At 38.4% G+C, this 27,699-nt stretch overlaps 3 protein-coding genes and 2 pseudogenes across 5 annotated transcripts; all 5 read right to left on the reverse strand.

Annotated features, from left to right (window-relative positions):
- Window positions 1–12: 12 nt before the first annotated feature.
- On the reverse strand, window positions 13–1,180 carry LOC146671843 (uncharacterized). The gene is made up of 5 exons (XM_085404235.1): window positions 1,010–1,180; window positions 764–868; window positions 578–673; window positions 332–463; window positions 13–142 (listed from the first exon to the last, which is right to left on the reverse strand). Exons 1-5 carry the CDS (start codon window positions 1,172–1,174, stop codon window positions 125–127), a joined length of 516 nt encoding a protein of 171 aa, XP_085260361.1. The 5' UTR covers window positions 1,175–1,180; the 3' UTR covers window positions 13–124.
- Window positions 1,181–1,258: 78 nt separating this feature from the next.
- Window positions 1,259–11,289, reverse strand: LOC146671844 (myosin heavy chain, fast skeletal muscle-like). The gene is given in 35 exon segments (XM_085404231.1): window positions 1,259–1,393; window positions 1,475–1,678; window positions 1,766–2,074; window positions 2,194–2,318; window positions 2,452–2,617; window positions 2,711–2,894; window positions 2,987–3,183; window positions 3,400–3,518; window positions 3,645–3,771; window positions 3,877–4,266; window positions 4,370–4,460; window positions 4,556–4,701; window positions 4,794–4,970; window positions 5,102–5,344; window positions 5,535–5,790; window positions 5,894–6,030; window positions 6,112–6,235; window positions 6,349–6,466; window positions 6,549–6,636; window positions 6,760–6,833; window positions 6,986–7,292; window positions 7,380–7,550; window positions 7,635–7,784; window positions 7,884–8,002; window positions 8,088–8,226; window positions 8,324–8,427; window positions 9,027–9,125; window positions 9,416–9,479; window positions 9,568–9,859; window positions 9,949–9,976; window positions 10,161–10,317; window positions 10,412–10,555; window positions 10,645–10,867; window positions 10,956–11,013; window positions 11,218–11,289. Coding segments are annotated over 33 exon segments (5,388 nt in total). The 5' UTR covers window positions 10,849–10,867; window positions 10,956–11,013; window positions 11,218–11,289.
- Window positions 11,290–21,405: 10,116 nt separating this feature from the next.
- Window positions 21,406–23,005, reverse strand: LOC146671845 (uncharacterized; annotated as a pseudogene). Its single transcript, XR_014911630.1, has 6 exons — window positions 22,820–23,005; window positions 22,430–22,626; window positions 22,154–22,337; window positions 21,905–22,000; window positions 21,655–21,785; window positions 21,406–21,423 (listed from the first exon to the last, which is right to left on the reverse strand). The product of XR_014911630.1 is annotated as an uncharacterized LOC146671845 (transcript).
- A 129-nt stretch (window positions 23,006–23,134) lies between these two features.
- On the reverse strand, window positions 23,135–23,909 carry LOC146671846 (myosin heavy chain, fast skeletal muscle-like). The gene is made up of 4 exons (XM_085404236.1): window positions 23,807–23,909; window positions 23,607–23,724; window positions 23,370–23,493; window positions 23,135–23,290 (listed from the first exon to the last, which is right to left on the reverse strand). Exons 1-4 carry the CDS (start codon window positions 23,874–23,876, stop codon window positions 23,150–23,152), a joined length of 453 nt encoding a protein of 150 aa, XP_085260362.1. The 5' UTR covers window positions 23,877–23,909; the 3' UTR covers window positions 23,135–23,149.
- Window positions 23,910–23,957: 48 nt separating this feature from the next.
- LOC146671847 (myosin-13-like) lies at window positions 23,958–24,733 on the reverse strand (annotated as a pseudogene). The gene is made up of 3 exons (XR_014911507.1): window positions 24,518–24,733; window positions 24,164–24,430; window positions 23,958–24,064 (listed from the first exon to the last, which is right to left on the reverse strand). The product of XR_014911507.1 is annotated as a myosin-13-like (transcript).
- Between the last annotated feature and the right edge of the window lie 2,966 nt (window positions 24,734–27,699).

The raw sequence follows: 27,699 nt of genomic DNA on the forward strand, positions 1-27,699 counted from the left end.
AAACTCTTTACATTTCATGAAATCATAATGAAAGTGTTTATTGAATTAATACATCATACATGGACAATTTAACAGTTAGTTCATATTTTATGAACACTGCCAAAAAGTTCCAAAAGAATGTGTCTTATTCAGCACTTTCACCCTGAAAAAAATAATGAAAGGTAAAATTATTCAACACATATTATCAACATTGAAACAATTCATTCTACATTGTAAATATAGTATCTACACTCTCTTCAATTCACAGAAAATTATTAACATAAAGCTCTTATATCAAACAACTCCATTAAACAACGGTACATTTTTTCGTAAAACAAATTAAATGAATTACCTTTCCAGCATCACGGCTCTTGGCTCTCAGTTTGTTGACCTGAGATTCAGCAATGTCAGCACGTTCCTGAGCTTCCTCCATCTCATGTTGGACCTTTCTCAGTCTGGACATGTGGGTGTTGGCCTGTTCCTCCTGTTCAGTGCAACAATATGTTTTATTTAAAAACATATCTGATCATATATGAGAGATATCTCAGTTATGAAGCTGTGAATTCCATATGTAAAAATCACAAAACATTTCACTCACAGCCTCCTCAGCCTGTCTCTTGTAAGCCTTGACTTTGAGCTGCAGCTTGTCCACCAGATCCTGAAGTCTGACCAAATTCTTCTTGTCCTCCTCAGTCTGCATAAACAACAAACTGTTACTGATGGCTGAAGAAGAAAGAATTTAGGAACTTAAATGTAATAGATGTTTAGGTAAATGTGTAATCACCTGGTAGGTGAGCTCCTTCACTCTCCTCTCATATTTGCGGACTCCTTTAACAGCATCAGCTCCACGTCTCTGCTCAGCTTCAACTTCAGTTTCTAGTTCACGGACCTTTAATGCCATGATAAGTAATCAGCTTTTAATAAATATTAAGAGTAGAAAGAAAATGGGTGGAGATCATGTGATGGCATCAAAGTGTTTATTTAATACTTGAATAATAACTATATATGCATATATATATGCAGTACATACCCTGGACTCCAGTTTCTGGAGCTGCTTCTTGCCACCCTTCATGGCGAGGTTCTCTGCCTCATCCAGACGGTGCTGCAGGTCCTTGACTGTGACCTCCAGGTTCTTCTTCATCCTCTCCAGGTGAGCACTGGTGTCCTGCTCCTTCTTCAGCTCCTCAGCCATCATGGCAGCCTGAAAGTATGGGTGGTGTTGGCATTATTGATCAAGCATGAACAAAAATTTTGAAAAGAAAAGAAGGCTTGTAAAGTACTAACTTACATCAGTGATAGCCTTTTTGGCCTTCTCCTCAGCATTTCTTGCTTCCTGAACTGCATCATCCACCTCACCCTGAACCTGGACAAGGTCAGCCTCCAGCTTCTTCTTGGTGTTCAAAAGACTGGTGTTCTGAATGAAAGAGAACAGTTTTAATGCTGTGATTCTCACTCTCTGATGTCTCAAAGTTCTTGTAAAGTAATGAATACCAACCTGAGAGTGAAGCAGTCCAACACGCTCGCTAGCATCAACCAACTCCTGCTCAGCTACTTTGCGTCCTCTCTCTGTCTGCTCCAGAGCGGCTCTCAGCTCCTCAATCTCAGCCACCATCAGACCATTTCTGCGCTCCACCATGGCGACCTGCTCCTTCATGTCTTCCTGTCCTCTGACTGCATCATCCAGGTGCAGCTGAGCATCCTGATGACAAACAAACAAAAGATATTATCATTGTTTGCTTGGAGGTTAATTAAAAAACACAAACACACACACAATCTACCAACTCACCTTGAGCTGTCCTTGGACATTCCTCAGTTGTTTCTGTGCCTCAGCAGCCTGTCTGTTGGCATGGCTCAGCTGAATCTCCATCTCATTCAGGTCTCCCTCCATCTTCTTCTTGACTCTCAGGGCATCATTCCTGCTCCTGACCTCAGCATCAAGAGTGCTCTGCATGGAGTCAATCACCCTCTGGCTGTTCCTCTTGATCTGCTCCATCTCCTCGTCCTTCTCTGCCAGCTTCCTGTCAATCTCACCTTTCACCTGGTTTAGCTCAAGCTGAATACGAAGGATCTTGGCCTCCTCGTGCTCCAGAGTTCCCTTTAAATAAATGTAACAACTGTTACTAATGAATCTCTTAATAATATGAATTGAACAGACTAGGACTAATTTTTTTTAAGGAAAATACATATTTTGTTTTGTAATATATAAATCATTACCTCAGCTTCCTCCAGAGCTGTCTGAATTTCAGACTTCTCAGTCTCAACAGTCTTCTTGGCCTTTTCCAGCTCATGGATGGTCTTTCCTGTTTCACCAATCTGCTCAGTCAGATCTGAGATCTCCTCTACAGAGCAAACACAGCCAAGAGTTTTAGTACTTGGAGCTGATATATGCAAATGTTTTGGCCACAACAAAAGCTGTATATGAATATAAACATTAGAATCATATCCATATGATCTATAGCAAGATAAGCATACGCTGCAGGTTCTTGTTCTCTCTCTTCATGGTCTCAAGATGATCCAGAGCCTCTTCATATGAGTTCTTCATCTTGAACAACTCAGTGCTGAGAGAACGAGCCTCCTTTTGGGCTCCTTCCAGCTCTGCCTGGCTCTCCTCATACTTCTGCTTCCATTCTGCCAGGACCTAGATTAATTAAAAATGTATTAATTAAATAATTAGTTGTTGTAATGGGTGTAATTTCTCCTTTGATGATAGAGGTTATGTTTAAAACTTTACCTTATCAAAGTTCCTCTGCTTCTTGTCAAGGTTGGCAGCCAGAGAATTAGCTCTCTCCACATCAATCATGAGGTCCTCCACCTCACCCTGCAGCCTCTGCTTGGTCTTCTCCAGTGAGGCACACTTGGAGTTCACAGCCTCAATGGATTCCTCAGCCTCCTGCAGGCGCTGGGCAAGCTTTTTCCTGTTGTTAAAAGAATTCTGTTTTTATTAAGGCTGAATTGGTTGGTTTTAAGTCTGAAAACCAATTTAAACAATGAAAGTATGGTGACTTACTTGGACTCCTCCAGCTCCTCGGTGCGCTGGATAGCATCAGTCTCATATTTGGATCGCCACTGAGCCACCTCACTGTTGGCCTTGGACATTCCTCGCTGCAGCTCAGCCTTGGCCTCCTGCTCCTCCTCAAACTGCTCTCTCAGCAGATCACAGTCATGACGTGCTGACTGAACAGCATGAGCCAGGGCATTCTTGGCCTGTTGAAGTGACAGTTGATTTCAGATTTTGATATTTTATTGTTGAAATCAATTTTAAAGTCTAATGCTGAGAGGATAACAGATTTAAGAGGTAAAACCTTAGAAAGATATTAGAGGATTATCTGTCTCAGAGTTACTGAGTGTCTCTGTAACTGATTAAAACTTGTCTCTGTTTGAAGTGCTGAAATTTAACAGAAGAGAGAAAACATTTCAGACCTTCACTTCCTCCTCAACGTGTCTCTTCAGTTCCTCAATCTGCTGAGTGAAGGCCTGCTTGCCCCTTGTGAGCTGAGAAACAAGAGCTTCTTTCTCCTCAAGCTGGCGACTGAACTCACCTGTAGTTAACACACATGTATTAAGCCCAGTTTGTTCCATTTCACCCACTGATTGGTTGTAGTTTTAGGTACCTGTAAATGACAAATTTCCAGACACAGACTGTTTCTTTGTTATACATCACTTACCATTCTCTGTTTGAAGTCTCGCCTTCTGGGCATTAATGTCATTCAGCTGACGAACATTCTCATCATTTTTGGCTTTGAGTTCACTTAGTTGATCCTCAAGAGTCCTGCACATTTTCTCCAAGTTGCCCTGTCACCAAGTAATGCCATATCCATGTTAACAGTTAATGAGCTGCTTTGGCGGTCCTGAAATGTAAAAAAGAAAAAATCTGTTCTCTATAAATACTGTCCGCACCTTTGCTTTAGCAACAGCCTCCATGTTGCTGGAGAGGTCATCAATCTCCATCTTGTACTCGCTCTTCTCTTTCTCCAGCTTCTGTTTGACACGCTGGAGGTTGTCGATCTGCTCTCCGAGCTCTGCGACAGTGTCAGCCTGCTTCTTACGGAGAGCTGCTGCAGTAGCTTCATGCTGCAGAGTTGATTCCTCAAGATCACGACGCAGTTTCTGGAACTCAGCCTCTCGCTTCTTGTTCATCTCAATCTGAGCAGCTGTTGCTCCACCAGCTTCCTCGAGCCTCTCGCTGATCTCTTCAAGCTCCCTGGAGAGGTCGGCTCTCTGCTTCTCTACCTTAGCCCGAGCTGCCCTCTCAGCCTCAATCTCCTCTTCCAGCTCCTCAATACGAGCCTAGTTTGAAATTATTTGGATTTATTGATTAGAACCTGAACTAAAGTAGTTTTTTTAATTATAATGAACAATATTCTTTATGAACACTGGTCGTTAGTGTTACTTGAAGTTCTTTGATCTTCTTCTGAAGTTGAGCACCAAGGGATTGTTCATCTTCAATTTTGCTGAGAAGTTGGCTGATTTCAAAGTCCTTCCTTGGTGTGGAAGAAGTATGGTTTTACGATCATAGTCCATATGATTATTGCAATGCAGTGTGTGAAAATAAAATTATTTACAAAAAAAGCCCTACTTCTTGATTTTCTCATCAGACTGCTGCTTGTCATTCTCCAGATCCATTATGGATTCCTGGGCCAGTTTCAGATCTCCCTCCAGCTTCCTCTTGGCTCTCTCAAGGTCCATGCGGAGCTTCTTCTCTTGCTCCAGTGAACCCTCAAGCTATAAAGTCATGTCAGTTGATTCAAGTGGTTGGAAAGACAATGATTCAATACTCTTTCCATTAAAAAGCAATATGATTATAAATTTATTACATCATCAACTTGCTGTTCCAGCTTTGTCTTGGCCTTGGTCAGAGTGTTGACTTTGTCCTCCTCTGCCTGGAGATCATCCAGTGTTTGCTGATGGGCTTCTTGTAAGGCTTTCTTCTCCTTTGTTAACTTGGCAATGGCCTCATCCTGAGATGCCATCTCCTCTGTCAGGTTTTTCACCTAAGAATTGTACAAAGGATGTATTAAAATATAACTTAACAACTATATCTCAGGAAAGAATTAATATATTTTCATTTAGAGGTGTCTTTTTAAAAAAAAAAAAAAAAACCTCAGATATAGATAAATTGAACCTTGTTTTCTGTGGCATGTTTCTCCTTCTCCACTTTGGCCAAGGTGAGCTCCAAGTCATCAATGTCCTTCTTCAGCTCAGAGCATTCATCCTCCAGCTTCCTCTTCTTAGCAGTCAGCTCAGCATTGATTTCCTCTTCATCCTCCAGTCTCTCACTTGTCTCTTTGAGTTTGGCCTCGAGCTGGATCTTGCTCTTAATGAGCCCCTCACACCTTTCTTCAGCATCAGAGAGATTGTCAACTTCCTATAATACATGTTGAACACACAAGTTAGATTATTTGTGAGTCACATTGTCCTAGTGTTTTCTTGATTGTAATTTTAACTACACTTTTAGCAAATAAATAATCAGAGGATGAGACAAACAGGTGGTCCTTTTATATCTACCTTATATACATGAACTACAGGTGTAATATATACTTTTCTCTACTACTTACTGCAGCCACTTGAAGTTGCAGGTCATTCTTCTCCTGCAGCAGGCCGACCATCTTCTCTTCCAGTTCCTTCTTCTTAGCCAGAGCAGCAGCCAGGTCTGTCTTCATCTTCTCATAGTTCTCCTTCATGTTCTGCAACTCCTTCTCAGTCTCAGCACTCTTCAGAAGAGGCTTGATCTTGAAGTACAGTTTCAGCCATGGCCAGTTCTTGACATTCATGAAAGAACGGATGTTGTACTGGATGGAGAAGATAGATTCTCTAAAAACCAAACATGAGAGTGTTACTTTTAGTGTCGTAGGATCTTAATATGAGGAAGGAAATACAAAAGAGAATACAATAGAGTTTACTATGATAATGTTACCTCCTCTCCATCATCTTCACAAACTCTTTCCTCATGACGTATCCTCTGCAGAGAGCCTGAGTCATGGTCACCAGCTCAGCCAGTTTCTCATCTCTCATCTCCTCAAGAGTGCCCAGCAGACCAGCTTTGAAGAACACCTATTTAATCATTGAAAACATATGTATACGTGGATATTGAGAGTTTTTCTTTTAAATGTCTATTAATATAACAAAGTGTACCTTTGTGTGCCCAAACATGTACTGTGTGTGATCCACATCAATGGAGCCAAGCAGCTTCTCTGAAGCTTTCTTGTTGTCAATGAACTGTCCCTCAGGGATGACACTGGCATTCAACACTTTGTATCTTCAAGAGAGAATCAGGTTGTTACTTAGATTTTTCTTCCATCATATTCAAGTTTGTCCTTTACAACAACCATGAAACCATTTTTCCTTTCCAATATTGTAATGTGCTGTCACCTCTGCTTGAAGTCACCATAGAGGATTCTGCTGGGGAAACCCTTTCTGCAGATTCTGATGCCCTCTAGTACACCGTTACACCTCAGCTGGTGGATGACCAGGAAGTTCTCCATAAGACCTGAGAGTCAGAAATGCATAATGTTTCAAATCTTTTCTATATTCTTACTGTCATTTTTACAGTTAATATTACTGTGGGGTACCTGGGGTCTTTGTCTCATTGGGAATCAGGCAACGGACAAAGTGAGGATGAGTGCTTCTTAAGTTGGTCATCAGCTTGGCCAGATTCTCCTGTAGATCAGCATCATTAGATAATAGGTTAATACTATTTAAAAATTAGCATTTATTTATTCATTTATTTATTTATTTATTTATTTATTTATTTATTTATTTTAATTATAAATCGATACATACTCTGAAAAGAGCAGACACAGTCTGGAAGGAACCACCCTTCTTCTTACCACCCTTCTTGCCACCACCAGCAGCCTCTGTTTTCATAAACAGTAAATTTCATTATTGGAATTTAATGAATATTTTTCACAGTATACGTATTAGCCTGCAGTATGCACATTATAGTTATTACACAGATACATACTATCTGTATTGGACACGCTAGCTTGTGAGCACTTTTGTTTCTTACCATCAGCTCCAGCATGGGCTGCATAAAGGAAGCACATTAGTTTGTTTGAAGACTTCTGGTAGAGCTGAACAACTGAGTCATTCAGTGGGTCCTTGTTCTTGTCCAGCCAGCCAGTGATATTGTAGTCCACTGTACCAGCATAGTGAACCAGGGAGAAGTGTGCCTCAGCCTTGCCCTTTGCAGGCTTTGGCTTCTCGAAGCATTTGGTCTTGCCAAGATGCTGATCGTGCAGCTTGTTCTTGAAAGTTGTGTCAGAGGCCTTGGGGAACATGCACTCTTCTTCAAGGATGGAGAAGATGCCCATTGGCTGAGAAAATGTCACATGTCATATTAAAATTTCAAGGGAGGTAACATATGCACCCATATGTAAATTTCTTCCATAGTAGCTGTTTACCTTCTCAATAAGCTCAATGCAGGCAGCCAAGTCCATACCAAAGTCAATGAACTCCCATATAATGCCTTCTTTCTTGTACTCCTCTTGCTCCAGGACAAACATGTGATGGTTGAAAAACTGTTGCAGTTTCTCATTGGTGAAGTTGATGCAGAGTTGCTCCAAGCTGTTGAACTGTTACATTACAAACATGTTTAACTTCATGGCAATACAGTATTTAACATTTAGCAAATGTGGTGAAATGTTTCAAGTGCTCACATCAAAGATCTCAAACCCAGCGATATCCAGCACTCCAATGAAGAACTGTCTGGGCTGCTTTGTGTCCAGCATCTCATTGATACGGATAACCATCCACAAGAACATTTTCTCATAGATAGATTTGCACAGAGCCGAGACAGCATTGTTGACCTGGCAAACAAGAATTTATAATGATACAAAACCATATGAATACAGCTATAATGTTTATAATTATAATATGATTATACAAGTCTCCCTTTTTTAAATTACCTGTGGGACGGTCTGACCTTTGGTCACCATCTCATTGCCAACCTTGACTCTTGGGTAGCACAAAGCTTTCAGCATATCAGCCGAGTTCAGGCCCAGTAGGTACGCAATCTTGTCAGCCACTGTTGGATTAAAACAAATCATTATAATACCTAATAAATACAAATACTTCAAACATTTCTCCATTATAGAAATTTTTCACAATACCCTCATTGCCATCAGGTTCAGCCTGCTCTTCACGCTGCTTCTGCTTGAATTTCATGTTGCCATGATGCATCACAGCACCAGTCAGCTTGTAGATGCTTAACTTCTCTTCAGCAGTAAAGCCCAAGATGTCAATAGCAGTCTGTACGACACAAGAATGAAAGCAACAATTTATGTTATTTTTAAAAACACTTCATTTATAGTTAAGTATACAAATCCAAAGACAAATGCGATTTTACATCTGTTGCAATGAACTCCTCCACATCATTGATGCTCTTCACTGTGATTTCACCCTGACTGACCATTGGGTAGTCATATGGGTTGGTTGTGATCAGAAGAGCCTCTGTAAAATGCAATACCGAAAATCAGTGAGGTATTTTTAGTATATTGTTTGCAATCTTTTCAAACATGAAATGGGAAGCAAAGCCTTCAGCCTTTATATTCAGGAGAAAGACATGTTTGTTACTTTGAAGATTCTGCTTAAAAATTCTTCTTTAAATTAGCTTATGGTTAAGAATGGATCAGGTCAGAGTAAAACATCCCCTAGTTGTGTACCCCTGTCTGAGCCTGGGTTTGGAGAGTTTTGGTTTTCTTGTTAAAATGCAATTCTTCTATTCCATCATTGCCAAGTGTCGGCTCATAGGCAATTCTCATCATCGGTTGGGGTCTTCTCTTTAATACTACAGGGTTTATACATTACCATATAATATCTGATATTGTGCAAAAATTAAATTGTATTTTAATACTATAATTAAATAATTCATTAGTTAATATTGATTAATTATAATTAATACACTATATTTTAATAGTACAATTAATAGTCGTTATATACTGGTATACAACATTTAAAAATATTGTTGTTGTTATATGAACTGTCCATATATAGTTGAATTCAATTCAATCAAAGTTAGTTAGTGTCATAAATAATTAAAGTTGTCATACCCAGGAGCTCAGGCTTGTGGCCTGTCATCAGCTGATAGAAGATATGGTAGCTTCTCTCAGCAGACAACTGGAAGGTGACACGGGACTTCTCCAGCAGATCTAAGAACAACAAATTCAGTTGGAGAGTGTAGACATGTCATGTAGACATAAGGCATGACAGACTAACATTTCATGTCAAGCCTACCATTTTCATAGATTATCAAAAGAGTCATGGGAGTGATTTCAATTCTGTTACTTTACTTATTACATAATTTACTAATTATGTACCCAAGTCTTTTTTTTTGATGTACTGCATTGAACTAAATATATAAATATAAAATAAATTGAATTGAGTAGTTAAGAAACATTTCTAGCACAGATAAGTACAATGTAGACTGGTTCAAACTTACATGTTTCAATATCAGCTGAAGACAGCTTGCCAGTAGTACCGAAGTGAATCCTGATGAATTTACCCTAGAGTGGAAAATCGTTATTAGCATTGTCTTTTCTGAAAGCAAATAGTAAATATCTGACTTACTTTAACTCACTCTTAATTACTTACAAAACGAGAGGAGTTGTCATTCCTCACAGTCTTGGCATTACCATAGGCCTCCAACAGAGGGTTGGCAGCAACAATCTGATCCTCAAGAGAGCCCTGCAAGAATATATTGTGTTTATGTGAGCTGAAGTTTCTATTTTATTTTTCTGTTGCAAGTAGCTTGATACTAAATAAAGAATCTACCTGCATTTTACCAGGTGTTGGCTCAGCCTTCTTACCACCAAGAGCTGCAATTGTTGCAAAGTACTGGATGACACGTTTGGTGTTGACAGTCTTTCCTGCACCAGATTCTCCGCTGGGGTTTATGGGACACATTGTTAAATTTCAGCTTCAGTATCTTAAAGTTTTGTATAGATTTTACACACAGATTTGTAATATACTCACGTAATCAGGACAGACTGGTTCTCACGATCTAAAATAAAAGCATACAAGGTTCATGAATCCTGCTTTCATCATTTCTTTAATAACTATAAGGTTAATTAATAAAGTGCTAAGAAACTATTTATTTGCAAGGATTAATGACAACTTCAATAAACTGAAATTTAAGGTAATGTCTATAATTTGTATTAAAACATATTAACAGTAATTGACATTACCAGTAAGCATGAACTGATAGGCATTGTCAGAGATGGAGAAGATGTGGGGTGGAGCCTCAATCCTCTTCTTTCCTCTGTATGCTCCTACACATGTAGCATCATATACAGGAAGCCACTTGTAGGGATTGACGACAACGCAGAACAACCCAGAGTAGGTCTGTATCATAGACAATAAATATCATTTAAACATTTACAGATCAGCATGATACTTTCATTTTACACACAGCAAACATAGGAAAGTGAAAATTTACGTAGATCATCCATGATGCATAACGCTCTTTGAGGTTAAACAGCACAGATGGCTCATTAAGGTGGGTCATCATGGCCATGTCCTCCATCTTATCAAACTTTGGAGGGTTTCTAGGGTGGATTTCATCCTCCTTTACAGTGACCGTCTGAATAGAAAATGTAAATCAGCCTCAACTTTTACAATTACACAGTGCATATTAAACACATGAATTAAGTACATAGATTATTCATCTACCTTTCCTCCCTCTGTCTCAACAGTGGCTTTACCACCCTCCTTCTTGGTAAGTTTGCCCTTGACATACATCTCATCAGGAACAGTCACAAAGAAGGCCGTCTTGGCATCAAATGGAGCAGTCTGGGCCTCAAGCCTCTCCCTCTCTGGCTTGCGGAGGTAAATGGCCGCCGCGCCATACTGCTCCATCTCCGCGTCAGTGCTCATGGTGGCACTTTAATCAAGACTGAAAATATGATCGATTGAAAAATAAATCATATGTTTGTTATGCAACCCACAATTAATCTCCATTGTTTTGGTTTTATGGAATTTACCTCAGCTGATGCAAACAGAAATTCCTTGGTATCCTGTGATCCTGTGTATGTCAAGGCACTATAAAATAAGGTTAAAGGTAGATTCATGCACTTTTTATATTGACTTGTAGATTTTGTAAAAGACTTTAAGAATATATTTAAAAACAAAATGTTCACAAAAATGTATCAGTGTGTAAAATAATTTAAGTAACTGATTACTAAAACAAATAATCTATTAACTCACAGCAGAGACATGGCAGAGGAAAATGTTGACTCTACTCACCTGCCTTAGAAGCCTTTCAGTTAGAGCAAACACTCAGAGCTCCTGCTTTTATACACATCGGATCTGCTTCCTCAGCATTTGCAGCTCACTAAGTTTGGTCAGGATTCTCTGACACCTTGCTGATAGATATGGTCAAAAATAAGCTAATGCGTCATTTTCTACACATCAAATTACCATTTTACAGAGGATTTTAATAATAATACGTACAATAATAAATGTATATACATTTAATTTCTTTATTTTATTAAAGAACAAATTATATGCAATAATAATGGCAGATTAATTACATTATACTTAAATGGCATCAACTCAAATCTTTCTTTTATTAAAACTATTTTTACAATCAATATAATTATGGTTCTTATTTTTAAAAAAACAGTATTAAATGTCATTTGGTTCATATTTCACTGAAAGTATATAAACTGCATTTTTAGGAGATCAGTAATGCCCACAAAATGTCTAAAGCAAATTATAATACTGTATTGCATGGTTTGTAGATTATTTATTCAAATAAATGTTGAAGGGAAACAGATATTAAGTTCACATAGCTTATACTAAGCACATGCGTGTCCTGTTAATGTAATATCACAGCCAGTAATGGATTTAAATTTGGAGAAGTCTTGAAATGTCACTGGTGTTCTGTTACAGAGCATAGAAATCTCAGACATCGGAAATAAAATTCATGGTAAGACTTTCTGTTTATGCCAGACAGGTGTTGTATATCTCCTGGGAAATACATAGGTTTTAATTTTTGATGTATTGAGTGAGTGCTAAATGATTTACAGAAGAGAAACCCTGTGGTTAACTTTCATTTCCAAGTTTTGCATGGAGTTGGCTTAATATTTGCCATCTTACCAGCAGCTTGCCAGCTTATTTGAAAATAAATCCAGCAAAGGGAAGCGATTTGTGTTTGGCACAAGAGAAAGATGTATTTATAGGACACATTTAGAAATGATATTAACACCATAACCCAACATAAGCTTAATCTTAATTTATGTACTTTCTTTCTCTCTTTTTATTGTTTAATATTCATATTTAATTTGCTAAAAAGTATGGATTTATAGATAAGGGATAAAGTACAAGATGTTGTGCATTTTAACTATAACTCTTGGAATCAGGCAGCAGAGCAAAAAAAAAAAAAGAAATTGCAGAGTAGACACATGTGATTAAGGAGGAGCTATAACCAAAACAGGAAAACAACTGACTTCATCTGCTTCCTTTTAGCCCTGGCATTACAGAAGAGCATGACTCCCTTCCGAACCATTGTATAAATGACCACTTTGCTATCACTTGCTACCCATACAGGCACTAATATTTATGTAATATATATTTGATTGAACCCCGACCACCCCAAATAAAAAAAAATTGTAGGCAGACTTTGTCAGATACTGACCATAAAAAATCATCATGGTTAGATTTATAAATGAATTTAAATACAGTAAATACAATACAGAGATAGAGTTAAAATAATTATTGTGAGTTTGAGAAGGGAGAGGAATAGCAAGGAGTGAAGTCAAGGTTTTGCTGAACCATCTTAACTCCTTCCCTACTCTTTCTTCTTTGCTTCCATGATAATTCTTAAATTTGCTGGTCATAATGTAATGCTATATGGTTCTTTTACAACAAAAGACAAAAGATTGTAGGTTTTCTTTTCTTATCAAAGAACAGTAAGTACAGATGATGTAGTTCCTGTATGTTATGCAACCCTTCATAGAATCATAATCAGCAGGATTAAACAACAAACATCCATGAGTGCATCAGGAAGATGGCCACAACTAATAGTGTACTTAGTGAATACGTCAGGCAGTTGAAACCCAAAAAAGAAGAGGAACAAGAACAGGAACCACCATGGAAGGATGGCGCCTGCCTTCTACCTTTGTTAGAAGAATTGGCTGATATCAAGAAATCCTACCAATGGCTGTACATAACTGGACTGAAATATAGCACAGAGGCACTAATCATAGCAGCACAGGAACAAGCTCCTGGCACAAGAGTCATAGAGACCACACTAAAGGGTGGATCAGAACCCCAGTCAAACTGAATCGCTGGTCGCCTGTCATCCCAGATAGCTGCAGTAAATGTTTAGACGAGAAGGGCACTCTTTTTCACTGTGTATGGAGCTGTCCAAAATTACAGCAGTACTGGAAATCAATCACGCAAACTTTATCTAAGATTGTTGGAGTAAATATACCTGTTGAAGCAAAAATGTGTGTGTTGGGTATATACCCAAAGAATTGTGACTTTAGAAAATGATACTTGGTGCTGAGTTTTTTGTTTTGTATTTTTGTTTTGTTTTTTGTTTTTGTTTTTTTTTTTGGGGGGGGGGGGGGGGGGGGGGTTGTGTGTGTGTAGGGGGGGGGGTTGTTTTGTTGTTTTTTTTTGTTTGTTTGTTTTGTTTTTTGTCTGTTTCTTTGTTTTTGTTGTTTTTATTTTTCGTTCGCATCTTGCTTTGTTTGTACCCAATGGATTCACTTTGCCAAATGGATCATCATGGCCTTGCCGTATTGGTCCATTTGATCGACCTTTGTTGTTATTATTTATTTTATTTTATTTTCAGTTGTTACAGACGGGACAGACATGACTGAGGGATAGGAAAGGGAGAAAGAAAGATGAAGGAAAAGAAAAACAAAAGGGAAGAGGGACAGTGAGAGAAGGCACTTAAAAAGAGAAAGAAGAGAAAAAAAAGAAAAATAAAATCTCCTGGATCACCTGTTGAGAGAAAAAGAAGAGAAAACAAGCAAAAAAACAACAACAACAGAGCAACATACTAAAAACAAAACCATCACATTAATCTAGCTAAGTGTAAACAGCAGTAAATACGAAATGTTGAATGTTGTTGTGTAGCAAGCAGGACCGACAGCGCACATTGTGCATGGAAATAGCAGCCAATAAAGGTGTAGTTTATGTCTATGAACAGTGGACACCCGTGTGCACCTATTACAAGGTTTCCCCATGTAATAGCCCTGTCCCACAAGGCATGAAGCAGGCATGGAGGAGATCCAGGCCCCAGACATCCAGAGGCCCCAGAGTGCGAGAGCCCAAGGAGGACCACCGGAGGGGCAGCTAAACATTTTCTAACCCCATATCGTCTACCACTGATAGTGGTCTACAGTCCAGAGTAATCCATTTTGTGAGAGAATTTGTAAGATGGTCCGATGTTGACTTACTAATTTTGGTCCTGAAGTCAGTCATTTCATCAAGTTTGGTCTGCCAATATGGAACGCCAGGACTGCCATAATGAATTAATTAAATACACCATTAAATTATTAATTAAATGTGGCAATAATTAATTAAAATTGGAACTAATTAATTAAATAAATAGTTATGACACATGTAATTAATTAATTATTGACACATTTAATTAATTATTTATGTATTTCACATTTTAATTAATTATTGACACATTTAATTAATTAATTATTGACACATTTAATTAATTATTTATGTATTTCACATTTTAATTAATTATTGCCACATTTAATTAATTAATTATTGCCACATTTAATTAATTATTTAATGGTGCATTTAATTAATTCATTATGGCAGTCCTGGCGTTCCATATGCCAACACCTTTTGTTGGAACTCGAATTGCTAGTGCTAACAGCTCCAACAGTTTCTATGCTTGCTGCAACATGTTTTGCATTTAGATGGTACCGTAAGGTGCTACAGTGCTCAAAACTATGCACTTTCGAATGCAAAGTGTGATTAAATGTGTTAATATTTTTTTACGCATTTTCAAATAAATTAAGTGCAATTAACGCATTATATGTCCACCCCTACACACCAAAAAAATTCCAATTGGTGGTTTGACTCCTCACCAGAGTGGGTAAGAGAACAGGGCACTGTTGAAATGTTACTATGCAAGTAACCCCAGAGGAAGGGGTTGCTAGAGATCGACAAGGTAATACCACACAACTGCTACGGCAAGGGGCAGCCAGGTCATGAGGGAGATATCATCACCCCCTAAGTATGGTGGAAGAAGGAATGTTGAGTGCAAGAGCAGCCTCTGTTGCCGGTTACCAAGACTACGTGAGGTACCCTCTGAAGGTTTAAGATGTGAATGCAGCACTACGTACAATCCCTACTGTGACCATCATTGAAACCAACCCTCTGATCTACACCACAGCAGCAGCAATCAGATGCTTGACTACAAGATGAGTATGAACAGTATTAACAGTACTAACCCTAACCCATCCACAGGGTTGAGAGGAGAATTATACAATGTTACAGCCCCTGGCTTTAAAGAAGAAGTGAGGCAGACCAATTAGCAACTGATTGGTCACACCTGCACCTTTAAAAGGCTGAGGAACAGTGTGCAGTTGCCCCGTATTGCTTTTGTCTTTGAGTTTTCTTTGTGGAAGCCTGACTCAATTGTGAGATTTACTTATATAATGTTAGTTTTACTGAAGCCTGAAAGGTTAATTTTGATTTCTACTGTTTGAAACCTGAAGTGAAAGCCGTTTGGGTTTTGCTCCTCCCCTGTGTTTTGTTTTATTTGTTTTTCTGTTAGTCAGTTTAGTTAGAAAGTCTTTCTAACTATTATTATTATTCTATTATTTTCTTTTAAGTAGTTAGACACACACGCTTTACTAGAAAAGTGGTTTGGTATTGGTTGTTTGTTGGTTTGGTAATATAACAGCCTTTTAATCTTACCATCATGACACTATCTTTTATGTTACCTTCTCTGACCTCTAGGACTCCTAACATAAGTGGGGGCTCGTCCAGGAGACACAAACAGGGTCCCTGTGTCTGGAGCTGAAAATGTTTTTGGCTTAGGGTAGTCTTTTCATTAGTGTTCAAGTGCTATGTTGGCTATATTTTGTTTGGCATGCTTTTTAGCGGCTCCGTCTTTTGAACATCTTAATAATTGCCACGAGTGGGATTTGCTGCACATTGTGGACCACTTTAAGTTGCAGGTCCCAACACCAGTCCTTAAAAGTGATTTAAAAGCTCTAGTAGTAGCCAAGTTGATGGAAGCTGGTTTGATTCAAGCACCTGATCTGCCTGAGGATTCTATTGTGCCAAGCCAAGCTGCCTTGTTTCAAGAGGACCATAAAGATGGTCACAGTGTGGATGGTGAGGTGGATGAGTGGGGGAAGACAGCTTGTACACTCCCTAGCTATGATCCACTGTCTTCTAGGACTTCAAAAGGCCAAGATGGAGCTTGGCTAAAAGTGTTGTTATGTCTCCATTTGGAGGCTGAAGAAAATGGCCAGGCCAGGCGAGCTCAGCTGGAGCTTGAAATTAGGTGGCTGGAGATAGAGGCAGACAAAGCAGTAAAGCTGCGCAAGCTTGAGATGGAGTCCCAGCCTCTGCTGACTCTGTGGGTTCTACCCCCATGTCTGCTACAGCATTTGATGTCAGCAACCTAGTGCCAGCTTTTAGAGAAGCTGAAGTTGACTCATATTTTGCAGCATTTGAATGCATTGCTGGTGCTTTGCAGTGGCCTAGTGATATTTGGCTCCTTTTGTTCAGTGCAAACTTTCTGGTAAAGCTCAAATGGTGGTGGCCATTCTTCCTTTAAAAGACAGTCTAAATTATCAGTGTTAAAGCAGATGTCTTGCAGGCTTATGAGTTGGTCCCTGAAGCTTATAGACAGAAGTTTCGACAACAGAGGAAACCTTGTGATCAAACTTATTTGGGATTTGCCAGAGAGAAGGGAATCATCTTTGATAAGTGGTGTCTTGCATCAAAAGCCAATGATTATGACTCCCTATGTGAATTAATGCTTCTGGAAGACTTTGAAAACTGCATCCCTGAGCATGTTGTTTTGTATTTGAATAAACAGAAGGTGGCCAAGCTTGAAAAACACAGTCAAATTTCCAACAGAGTCCCGCAATGAGGTCCTTGGTTGTGGTGATAAGATTCCTGACCCTTGTTTTGAACCTTTCATTTTTGATGGATTGGTGTCACTGACAGCTGATCCCCCTGATCAGAAACCAGTAAGTATTTTGAGGGACACTGGAGGATCCCAGATTGTCATTCTCTCTAGCGTCATACCTTTTTCAGCAGAGAGTACCTGTGGTTTCAACTCTGTTCTGCATGGGATAGAGCTGGGCTACGTTCCCAGGCCAGTTCACAAAGTCTATATAAAATCAGACATAGTTACAGGATTTTTCCCTGTTGCCATTTTCCCTGCCTTACCAATAGATGGTGTGGCCATGTTAATGGGGAATGACATTGCTGGAAGTTTAGTACTTCCATGTCTGGAGGTTTTAGACAATCTCCTAAATCAGAAGACCACAGACTTCTTCAGACTTCCTTCCAGATTTCCTAATTTTCAGAGGAGGGTAAACTTTAAACTGAGGAATACAATGTTTTGTTACTTCTAGATAAGGTAGAGCCAGAGGAGCCTCAGGGGCCTTGAAGAACACATTGCTCCCCCTGACCAGAAAACACTTGTTCTCAGCCCTACAAGCTGACGAAACATTACAAAGCTGTTTCAATCGTGTGGTAAGTGCTGATTAACCCAATAAAGACCAACAAGCCTATATTATAAAACAAGATGTTTTAATGCATGAGTGGTCTCCATCAGTTGCAGAAAGTGCAGTTAAACAGATTGTTATGCCAACCATATATAGACATAAAGTCTTGTCCCTGGCTCATGCCAGTGGTCTGGAAGTGTGTCACAAAAACGTACTGGGTTTGATTAAAGCATTTTTTTTTAGCCTGGTATGAAGTATGATGTTTCAAAGTTTTGTCAATTTGGTTTACCATACTGCTGGTAAACCAAATCAGGGGATACACTTAGCTCCATTATGTCCTATTCCTGTAGTGGATCAGCCATTTGAACATGACCATGTCATAGTACACTGTGTTGGACCACTACTGAGAGCAAAGTCTGGAAATCAATATCTGCTTACCATCATGTGTGCTGCTCTACGTTTCCCTGAGGCACTCTGTAGTCTATTTAGACTTACAGGCCAGTGGACACTCTTTCAAATGCAGCAGTTAACTCAGATGACAAATCAGTGAAGGTAAAAAGATATCTAGGAAAGAGGGTATTGGATTTTTTTAGCCAGATTGTTTAAGAGTGTTGATGGAGAAGTATAGAGAATGTCAGAAAGGGCTGGACTGTGTCTGGAGTAAGCATATTATAGAATGCCAAGAGAGTGGGATCCTTGTTTGCAAAGGTGATGGACAGGCTGACAGATTAAGTCAGGCAGAAGTCTCCATAGACCAGGGGTCGGCAACCTGCGGCTCCTTATAGTGCGGCTCCGTGTGGTTTGGGAAAATAAATTAGAAGTATTTAGCTGAAGTGTATTTTATTTATGTTAGTTCTTTTTTTAACTTGTAGTTCTAAATTGGAAGATTATTGTGATATTGAAATATTAAAAATACAATTATATTCTTTTATTTTTTCATCGCTCAAAATAATCGTCACACTCGCGGAAGCCGGTGTACCCACCAAAACGCCATGCATTTATCAAGACTTTCAACCCCAGGTAGGCCAATTATGGCCCTTCGGATCCATGTTATGTCAGCAGCTGTTCTCTACCGTGAACTATGTTAAAAACAAACCCTGCTCATGCCTCACAGATGAAAGCTTACAGTCTTGCGTAAAGATGAAAGTGATTTCGTAAAGCCCCGATTTGCAGACGCTGTGCGCAGAGGTTCAGGAGCAGAAGTTCCATTGTAAAGATACCACGGCAGACCCGACGATGTTTGCATGAAGATGCTTTTCAGCATCTCTTTATTGACCACTTTTCACACACGGTTGCTGTATGCATACAGCCGGCTGTGGCTTTTCAGCTCACAGCCCGACACACACCAACACAACAGCATAGATAGCACAGACGTTAAGGCGGCGAGGCGTGATTGCGGGTGCTGCTCAGGTGCGTCCCCTCCCCTGCAGCGGCGCTGCAGACCGCACCCGACCACACACATTAACCTGGTAAAATACATATTTAGGCAGAATTTTGCAAATATCTATTTTTCATCTTTTAGCAGCATAGTGCTTTTTTTCCCAATTATTTTTTAAAAGTCAGGTCAAGGCTCCAAAAGCCCAAAGGCGATATAAGGGTGGCGGCTCACAACAGTTTTTGTTTGCTACATGGATCATTTTAGTTCAGCGTCTTTCCTTTTGTTATATTTCTTTAAGAGTTCAAAATGTGTTAATTACATAAATAAAATGTAATTTTCTCTGTAGCACTTCTTTGATTTCATAAGCAACACACGTTAGTTGTTCACACAAAGCATAAAGGTAAAAAACAAAATATTCAGTGTTATCTTCATTTTAGATGTCAAAATGTATTTGCGGCTCCCAGTGTTTTCTTTTGCGTGGAAACCGGGTCCAAATGGCTCTTTGGATGTGAAAGGTTGCTGACCCCTGCCATAGACTATGATGTTGGCAGATGACTGTTTGATCTGTAGTGAAAAAATAGGAAGTGGATGGAAGAGAACCTGGAGAGTTGGAAGTACACTAAAAAGAAATATAAAATTCAGTAGAACCAAACAAACAAACAAACAAACAAAAACGTGTGAATGAGAAGAAGACAGATGTAACAGTCTCTGGGTCTTTGAATGTTAATTTATCTGTAGTCCAGTCTCTATGTCAAGTATTTCAGTCTAGGTTCAGTATGTGTTGTTTTATCCTATTTCTGTTGTATCCTATGAATATATTGTCTGCGTGTCCCTCTGTTTTTTGTCATGTTTTATCTATCTAGGGTAGTTAGGATCCTGTCTTGTGAGTCATGCTCACATAGATAGATAGATAGATAGATAGATAGATAGATAGATAGATAGATAGATAGATAGATAGATAGATAGATAGATAGATAGATAGATAGATAGATAGATAGATAGATAGATAGATAGATAGATAGATAGATAGATAGATAGATAGATAGATAGATAGATAGATAGATAGATAGATAGATAGATAGATAGATAGATATTTCTTCTGAGCATGAGATGTGCCGTGGGGGAGATATCAGATTTTATTAGGGGCCTGTATAATTCATTTGATGACTGCCCATTTTCAGTTTAGGTAAGCTCTACTGCATGATTAAAAATAGAAAGCCACCAGCATGTCACGGCTGAGCAGCCAGTGTGTTTGTGGAGCAGACCCAAATACAGACACCGGGGAGAAGCACAGCAAGTGTGGCCTTATGTGTCAGTAAGCATAAACAGATGTCAGAGACCTCTGGAATATAAATAAAGTTGACCATGTGCCTGTGCAGTTGGCTGATTTAATCAGTAATGTGTGGCTTGTGTTTTAATCACATTCTCATGCTTTGGTTTTATGTGAAGGACATAGTACATTGTGAATTTGCCAATTTAGAATGTATTGCTCATACTGTAAGTGTTTGAAGAAACCCTTGGGAAATATGCAATATGTAGCTTTGTTTTTGTGTTGCAGTAATAAGAGAAATTTGTGTTTACTTTCTGTAATGCTTATTCTTCGTGAAAGCTCAACAACACTTCTTTTGAAAGGCAATGTAGTATGGCATGACAATCTTACTGACAGTTGTCAAAACAAATTAGTGAATTAGAGAGAATTAACTGTATAAATGGAGGCTATATTAGATTTATAACAGTATTATATCAGTGGCATAGCTTTGTGTCCACACTTGAACTGCCTCAAAATTAAACTATAAAATGCTAACTACAGATTTCAGTCTGTCTTTTTTTTTATGTACGTTTCTCAAAAGTTATTGCAACTGTGGGGTCTTATTTGACACTTCTACCTAATGTCCCTATCAAAGTTTGGTAATAACATACATTTGGACCTTTTATTATCAGCCTTTATATACTGGTGTATCTCAAGGAATATTTTTATAACTGTAAATAGATAGAATTAAGAAGTCAAAATCAGGCATCTTCAGTTTAATTTGAAGATGCCTGATTGAATTTGTGCTAATATGAACCTCGTTTTTTAAAAATATTAATCTAACCATGCCATGACTAATGCTGAAAGCTAGGGAGAACACTAAGAAGAAGCACTGTCCCCATATGAAAGGACAATGTCCTGTAGCTATAAATCATAAATCATAAATTCTGAAGAAACTACTGTGTTGAACATTGTATTTTCCAATTGAACTTTTACAGAATGCAGAGTAAATGATACTGAATAAATATCATTAAATCATAGTCAAAGAGTTTATTAAATCAGTACATCATAAGAAGTCAATTCAACAGGTAGTTCATATTTTATGAATGCCGTCAAAAAGTTTCAGAGGATGTCCATTATTCAGCACTTTCGCCCTGGAAGAAAGAAGAAATAAAAAAGACTTATTCAACATATATTAAAAACGTTTGTAGAATTTGTCTCATCTCAATTTATATAGCTGGATTGAAATTTACACAGGGCATAAAAATATCTACACTGTCTTCTACTTTCAATCCACAGTAAATTATTAATGTATAGAACTTCTATCAAACAACTCTATTAAACAAAGCGAAATTATCTGTAAAAAAAAAAATAACATGAATTACCTTTCCAGCATCACGGCTCTTGGCTCTCAGTTTGTTGACCTGAGATTCAGCAATGCAGCACGTTCCTGAGCTTCCTCCATCTCATGCTGGACCTTTCTCAGTCTGGACATGTGGGTGTTGGCCTGTTCTTCCTGTACAGTGTGACAATATGTTGTTGTTGTTTTTTTAAATATCTGGTCATATATGCTAAATATATGTCATTTATAAAGTTATGCATTCCATATGTAAAATCACAAAACATTTTACTCACAGCCTCCTCAGCCTGTCTCTTGTAAGCCTTGACTTTGAACTGCAGCTTGTCCACCAGATCCTGAAGTCTGACCACATTCTTCTTGTCCTCCTCAGTCTGCATAGATAACAAACTGTTATTGACAGCTGAGGAAGAAAGAATTTAGGAACTTAAATTCTGCCAGGACCTATGTTAATGTAGGTTAATTACTTGGTTGGTATTATACGTGTATGATTATTCTGATGATATTGGTTATGTTTAAAACTTTACTTTATCAAAGTTCCTCTGCTTCTTGTCAAGGTTGGCAGCCAGAGAATTAGCTCTCTCCACATCAATCATGAGGTCCTCCACCTCACCCTGCAGCCTCTGCTTGGTCTTCTCCAGTGAGGCACACTTGGAGTTCACAGCCTCAATGGATTCCTCAGCCTCCTGCAGGCGCTGGGCAAGCTTTTTCCTGTTGTTAAAAGAATTTTGTTTTGATTAAGTCTGAATTGGTTGGTTTTAAGTCTCAAAACTAATTTAAACAATGACAGTATCATGACTTACTTGGCCTCCTTCAGCTCCTCAGTGCGCTGGATGGCATCAGTCTCATATTTGGATCGCCACTGAGCCACCTCACTGTTGGCCTTGGACATTCCTCGCTGCAGCTCAGCCTTGGCCTCCTGCTCCTCCTCAAACTGCTCTCTGAGCAGGTCACAGTCATGACGTGCTGACTGAACAGCATGAGCCAGAGCATTCTTGGCCTTTTGAACACAATCAATGTCAGGTGGACAACTTTAATGTTTAAATCAATTTTAAAGTCTAATGCTGAGAGGATGAGATATTTAAATGGTAACAACTAGGAACCAAATTAGAGGACAGTCCAGCTGATTTAAAACTTATGTGTTTAAATTAGTAAGTGCTATGATATAAAAGAAGAGAGAAAATATTTCAGACCTTCACTTCCTCCTCAACGTGTCTCTTCAGTTCCTCAATCTGCTGAGTGAAGGCCTGCTTGCCCCTTGTGAGCTGAGAAACAAGAGCTTCTTTCTCCTCAAGCTGGCGACTGAACTCACCTGTAAATAGTTCTTCAGAAGGGGCTTGATCTTGAAGTACAGTTTCAGCCATGGCCAGTTCTTGACATTCATGAAAGAACGGATGTTTTACTGGATGGAGAAGATAGATTCTCTAAAAACCAAACATGAGAGTGTTACTTTTAGTGTCGTAGGATCTTAATATGAGGAAGGAAATATAAAAGAGAATACAATAGAGTTTAGTATGACAATGTTACCTCCTCTCCATCATCTTCACAAACTCTTTCCTCATGACGTATCCTCTGCAGAGAGCCTGAGTCATGGTCACCAGCTCAGCCAGTTTCTCATCTCTCATCTCCTCAAGAGTGCCCAGCAGACCAGCTTTTAAGAACACCTATTTAATCATTGAAAACATAAGTACAAGTGCAAATGTACAGTGTTTTGTGAATGTCTATTAATATAATGAAGTGTACCTTTGTGTGCCCAAACATGTACTGTGTGTGATCCACATCAATGGAGCCAAGCAGCTTCTCTGAAGCTTTCTTGTTGTCAATGAACTGTCCCTCAGGGATGACACTGGCATTCAACACTTTGTATCTTTAAGAGAGAATCAGGTTGTTACTTAGATTTTTCTTCCATCATATTCAAGTTTTTCCTTTACAACAACAATGAATTCATTTTTCCTTTCCAATATTGTAATGTGCTGTCACCTCTGCTTGAAGTCACCATAGAGGATTCTGCTGGGGAAACCCTTTCTGCAGATTCTGATGCCCTCCAGTACACCGTTACACCTCAGCTGGTGGATGACCAGGAAGTTCTCCATAAGACCTGAGAGTCAGAAATGCATAATGTTTCAAATTATTTCTATATTCTTACTGTCATTTTTACAGTTAATATTACTGTGGGGTACCTGGGGTCTTTGACTCATTGGGAATCAGGCAACGGACAAAGTGAGGATGAGTGCTTCTTAAGTTGGTCATCAGCTTGGCCAGATTCTCCTGTAGATCAGCATCATTGGATAATAGGTTAATACTATTTAAAAATGAGCATTTAATTTTTTTAATATATATATAAATCTATACATACTCTAAAAAAAGAGCAGACACAGTCTGGAAGGAACCACCCTTCTTCTTCCCACCTTTCTTGCCACCACCACTACCAGCAGCCTCTGTTTTCATAAACAGTAAATTTCATTACTGGAATTGAAAAAATATTTTTCACAGTATAATATTAGCCACGCGAGCTTGTGAGCACTTTTGTTTCTTACCTTCAGCTCCAGCATGGGCTGCGTAAAGGAAGCCCAGCAGTTTGTTTGATGACTTTTGGTAGAGCTGAACAACTGAGTCATTCAGTGGGTCCTACCAGCATAGTGAACCAGGGAGAAGTGTGCCTCAGCCTTGCCCTTTCCAGGCTTTGGTTTCTCAAATGCTTTGGTCTTGCCAAGATGCTGATCGTGCAGCTTGTTCTTGAACGTTGTGTCAGAAGCCTTGGGAAACATGCACTCCTCTTCAAGGATGGAGAAGATGCCCATTGGCTGAGAAAATGTCACATGTCATATTAAAATTTCAACAGAGGTAACATATGCACCCATATGTAAATTTCTTCCATAGTAGCTGTTTACCTTCTCAATAAGCTCAATGCAGGCAGCCAAGTCCATACCAAAGTCAATGAACTCCCATTGAATGCCTTCTTTCTTGTACTCCTCTTGCTCCAGGACAAACATGTGATGGTTGAAAAACTGTTGCAGTTTCTCATTGGTGAAGTTGATGCAGAGTTGCTCCAAGCTGTTGAACTGTAACATTACAAACATGTCTAACTTCATGGCAATAGAGTATTTAAAGTTTGAGAAATGTGGTGAAATGTATCAAGTGCTCACATCTAAGATCTCAAATCCAGCGATATCCAGCACTCCAATGAAGAACTGTCTGGGCTGCTTTGTGTCCAGCATCTCATTGATACGAATAACCATCCACAAGAACATTTTCTCATAGATAGATTTGCACAGAGCCGAGACAGCATTGTTGACCTGGCAAACAAGAATTTATAATGATACAAAACCCAGGATACAGCTATAATGTCCAAATCTTTAATATAACATTATTAAAAATTTATTTAAATTACCTGTGGGACGGTCTGACCTTTGGTCACCATCTCATTGCCGACTTTGACTCTTGGGTAGCACAAAGCTTTCAGCATATCAGCTGAGTTCAGGCCCATGAGATATGCAATCTTGTCCGCCACTGAGGAAAAATAGCACAATATCTAATTAATGTACATTTCTTCAAATGTTATTTCCCTCTAATGTCCCAATCCTTTACTATTTTGCCAGTTACCCTCAGTGCCATCAGGTTCAGCCTGCTCTTCACGCTGCTGCTACTTGAATTTCATGTTGCCATGATGCATCACAGCACCAGTCAGCTTGTAGATGTTTATTTTCTCATCAGCAATAAAGCCCAAGATGTCAATTGCAGTCTGAAATTCACACAAATGAAAGAAACAAATATTCTGAAAAAGAAAAGAGATTTATGCCCAAATGCAAGAATGTTCCCTGATTGCACCGTATTTGAATTACTGTGCAGAGGTTTGGGGCAATACTTACAAATGTTCGCTATCATCAATCTTTATATTACAAAAAAGGGCCATAAGGATAACCCATAAAACTGGTTACAGAGATCATACAAATCCACTATTCTTAAAATCAAAAATTCTAAAATTCACAGATCTGGTTCATTTTCTCACAGCACAAATTATATATAAAGCAATAAATAACCTGCTTCCTGACAATATTCTAAAAATGTTTTCTAAAAGGGAACGGGGATACAATTTGAGGGGGGAATTAAATTTAAAACATCCTCGTATCCGTACAACATTAAAAAGTTTTTGCATCTCTGTGTGTGGAGTGAAGCTGTGGAACAGACTAAGTAAAGATATGAAGCAATGTCCAAGCATGGCGCAGTTTAAAAAGCGGTTTAAGGATATGGTTTTTACAGGGTACAGGGAAAAGGTAGAGATTTGATAGGGTGTTCTTGTCTAATATTTTCATGTGTGTGCGCATGCACGGGTTTGTTGGTATGGGTATATATGTATGTGTATATGTATGTATATGTATGTATGTATGTATGTGTATATATATATATATGTGTATATGTATATATGTATATGTATATATATGTATATATATATATGTGTATGTGTGTGTATGTATGTGTGTATATATATATATATATATATATATATAAAATATATATAAAATTGTAGGTTGTGTATCCTTCAGGTGTTAATAGGGTTATTGAAAATGTGTATATGTGCGTATGTGTGTATATACGTAGGTATGGATAGATAGAAACATATATGTGTATATATAAAAAAAAAAAAAAAAAAAAAAAAAATTACACATAACATATAATGTAATTACAAGGAGGTATTTCTGTAGTCTATTGATACTAGATAGTGGAAAAGGGGTGGGATTAAATAAGCTTATGCTTCTTCCTGCTCCTTTTTGAACATGGACGTTATTTGGAGTTGTGGTTGCTCGTTTTCCTTTTGTTTGCTTTGTTCATTTGTCTCTTTTAATTCTATTTTTTTTTTTTATACTTTTTCAACATGTTCAAAATAAAGATTCAATCAATCAATCAAACATGAAATGTGATTTCACATCTGTTGCAATGAACTCCTCCACATCATTGATGCTCTTGACAGTGACCTCACCCTGACTGATCATTGGATAGTCATAAGGGTTAGTTGTGATCAGAAGAGCCTCTGTAATAAATAAATTAATTAATTAATTAATTAAAAAATTGTCTCATTATATTTTCTTTAATTCTTGGAACCACTGAATGAAAGGCAGAGTCTTCAGCTATCATGCTACTTTCCTGTGGAACCAGTTTCCAGTATAGATTCAGTAGACGGACCACCTCCAATTGAATATTAAGCTGAAAACTTTTAACGCTTTTATTTAAAACAAAGTTAGGGTTGGATCAGGTGACCCGTGAACATTCTTTTAGTCACACTATGCTCAGAGTGCTGGGAGACTTGCATTAATGTACTGAGTATATATTTTCCACTCAGATTTTCAGGTTCATATAGCATTACATTGACACAGTTTATCACTAGCACGAAGTGTACCCTATGGTAACCAGTAATGAGATTTAAATTTGGAGAAGTCCTTAAATGTCACTGGTATACAGTTGCAGGACATAAACATCTCAGGCATCTGTCATCAAATTCAGCATCAGACTGTCTCTTAATGCCAGACAAGTATTGTATATCTCTACTGGGAACAGACTTTAAGGACGATTGGTCAGCTCAGATAACCAAATACCAGAACAATGTCACAAATAATACTGATGCATTTCTGCAAAATATAAAGATACAGCTTTTTTTATTTGTTTTTTTGTTTTGTTTTTTTGCCTAGTAAGTGATAAATGATTAAAGTAAAGGACCCACGCATGGCTTAATATTTTCCATCTTATCAGCAGATGAAAAGGTATTAAGGTCAAAAGTAAATCCAGGAAAGGTTATCTTATGTTTCCTGAATTTTATAAGTCTTCATAATTTTACAATGAGGAACAGCATTGTATCACAGACTGTAGAAAATTTGTTGTTTTGTTTTTTTTCTTGTTATTGGTGAGCCTCTGCCAGACTTTACTTCTGACAAACACCCCCTCTCTGACATGCTGTTTTTAGACTTAATCATGTTACTGACCTGTTGCTAATTAATCTTTTAAGATTTTTAAGATTTTAGCCTGTGGAATCTTCCTCCAACTATGTTTTGGAAACATGTTGCTGTCATCAGATTTAAAT

This window comes from Rhamphochromis longiceps, linkage group LG4 (assembly GCF_057381845.1).
Source record: "Rhamphochromis longiceps isolate RC_006_pf linkage group LG4, R_longiceps_female_GT1.1, whole genome shotgun sequence".
Lineage (NCBI taxonomy): Eukaryota > Metazoa > Chordata > Actinopteri > Cichliformes > Cichlidae > Rhamphochromis > Rhamphochromis longiceps.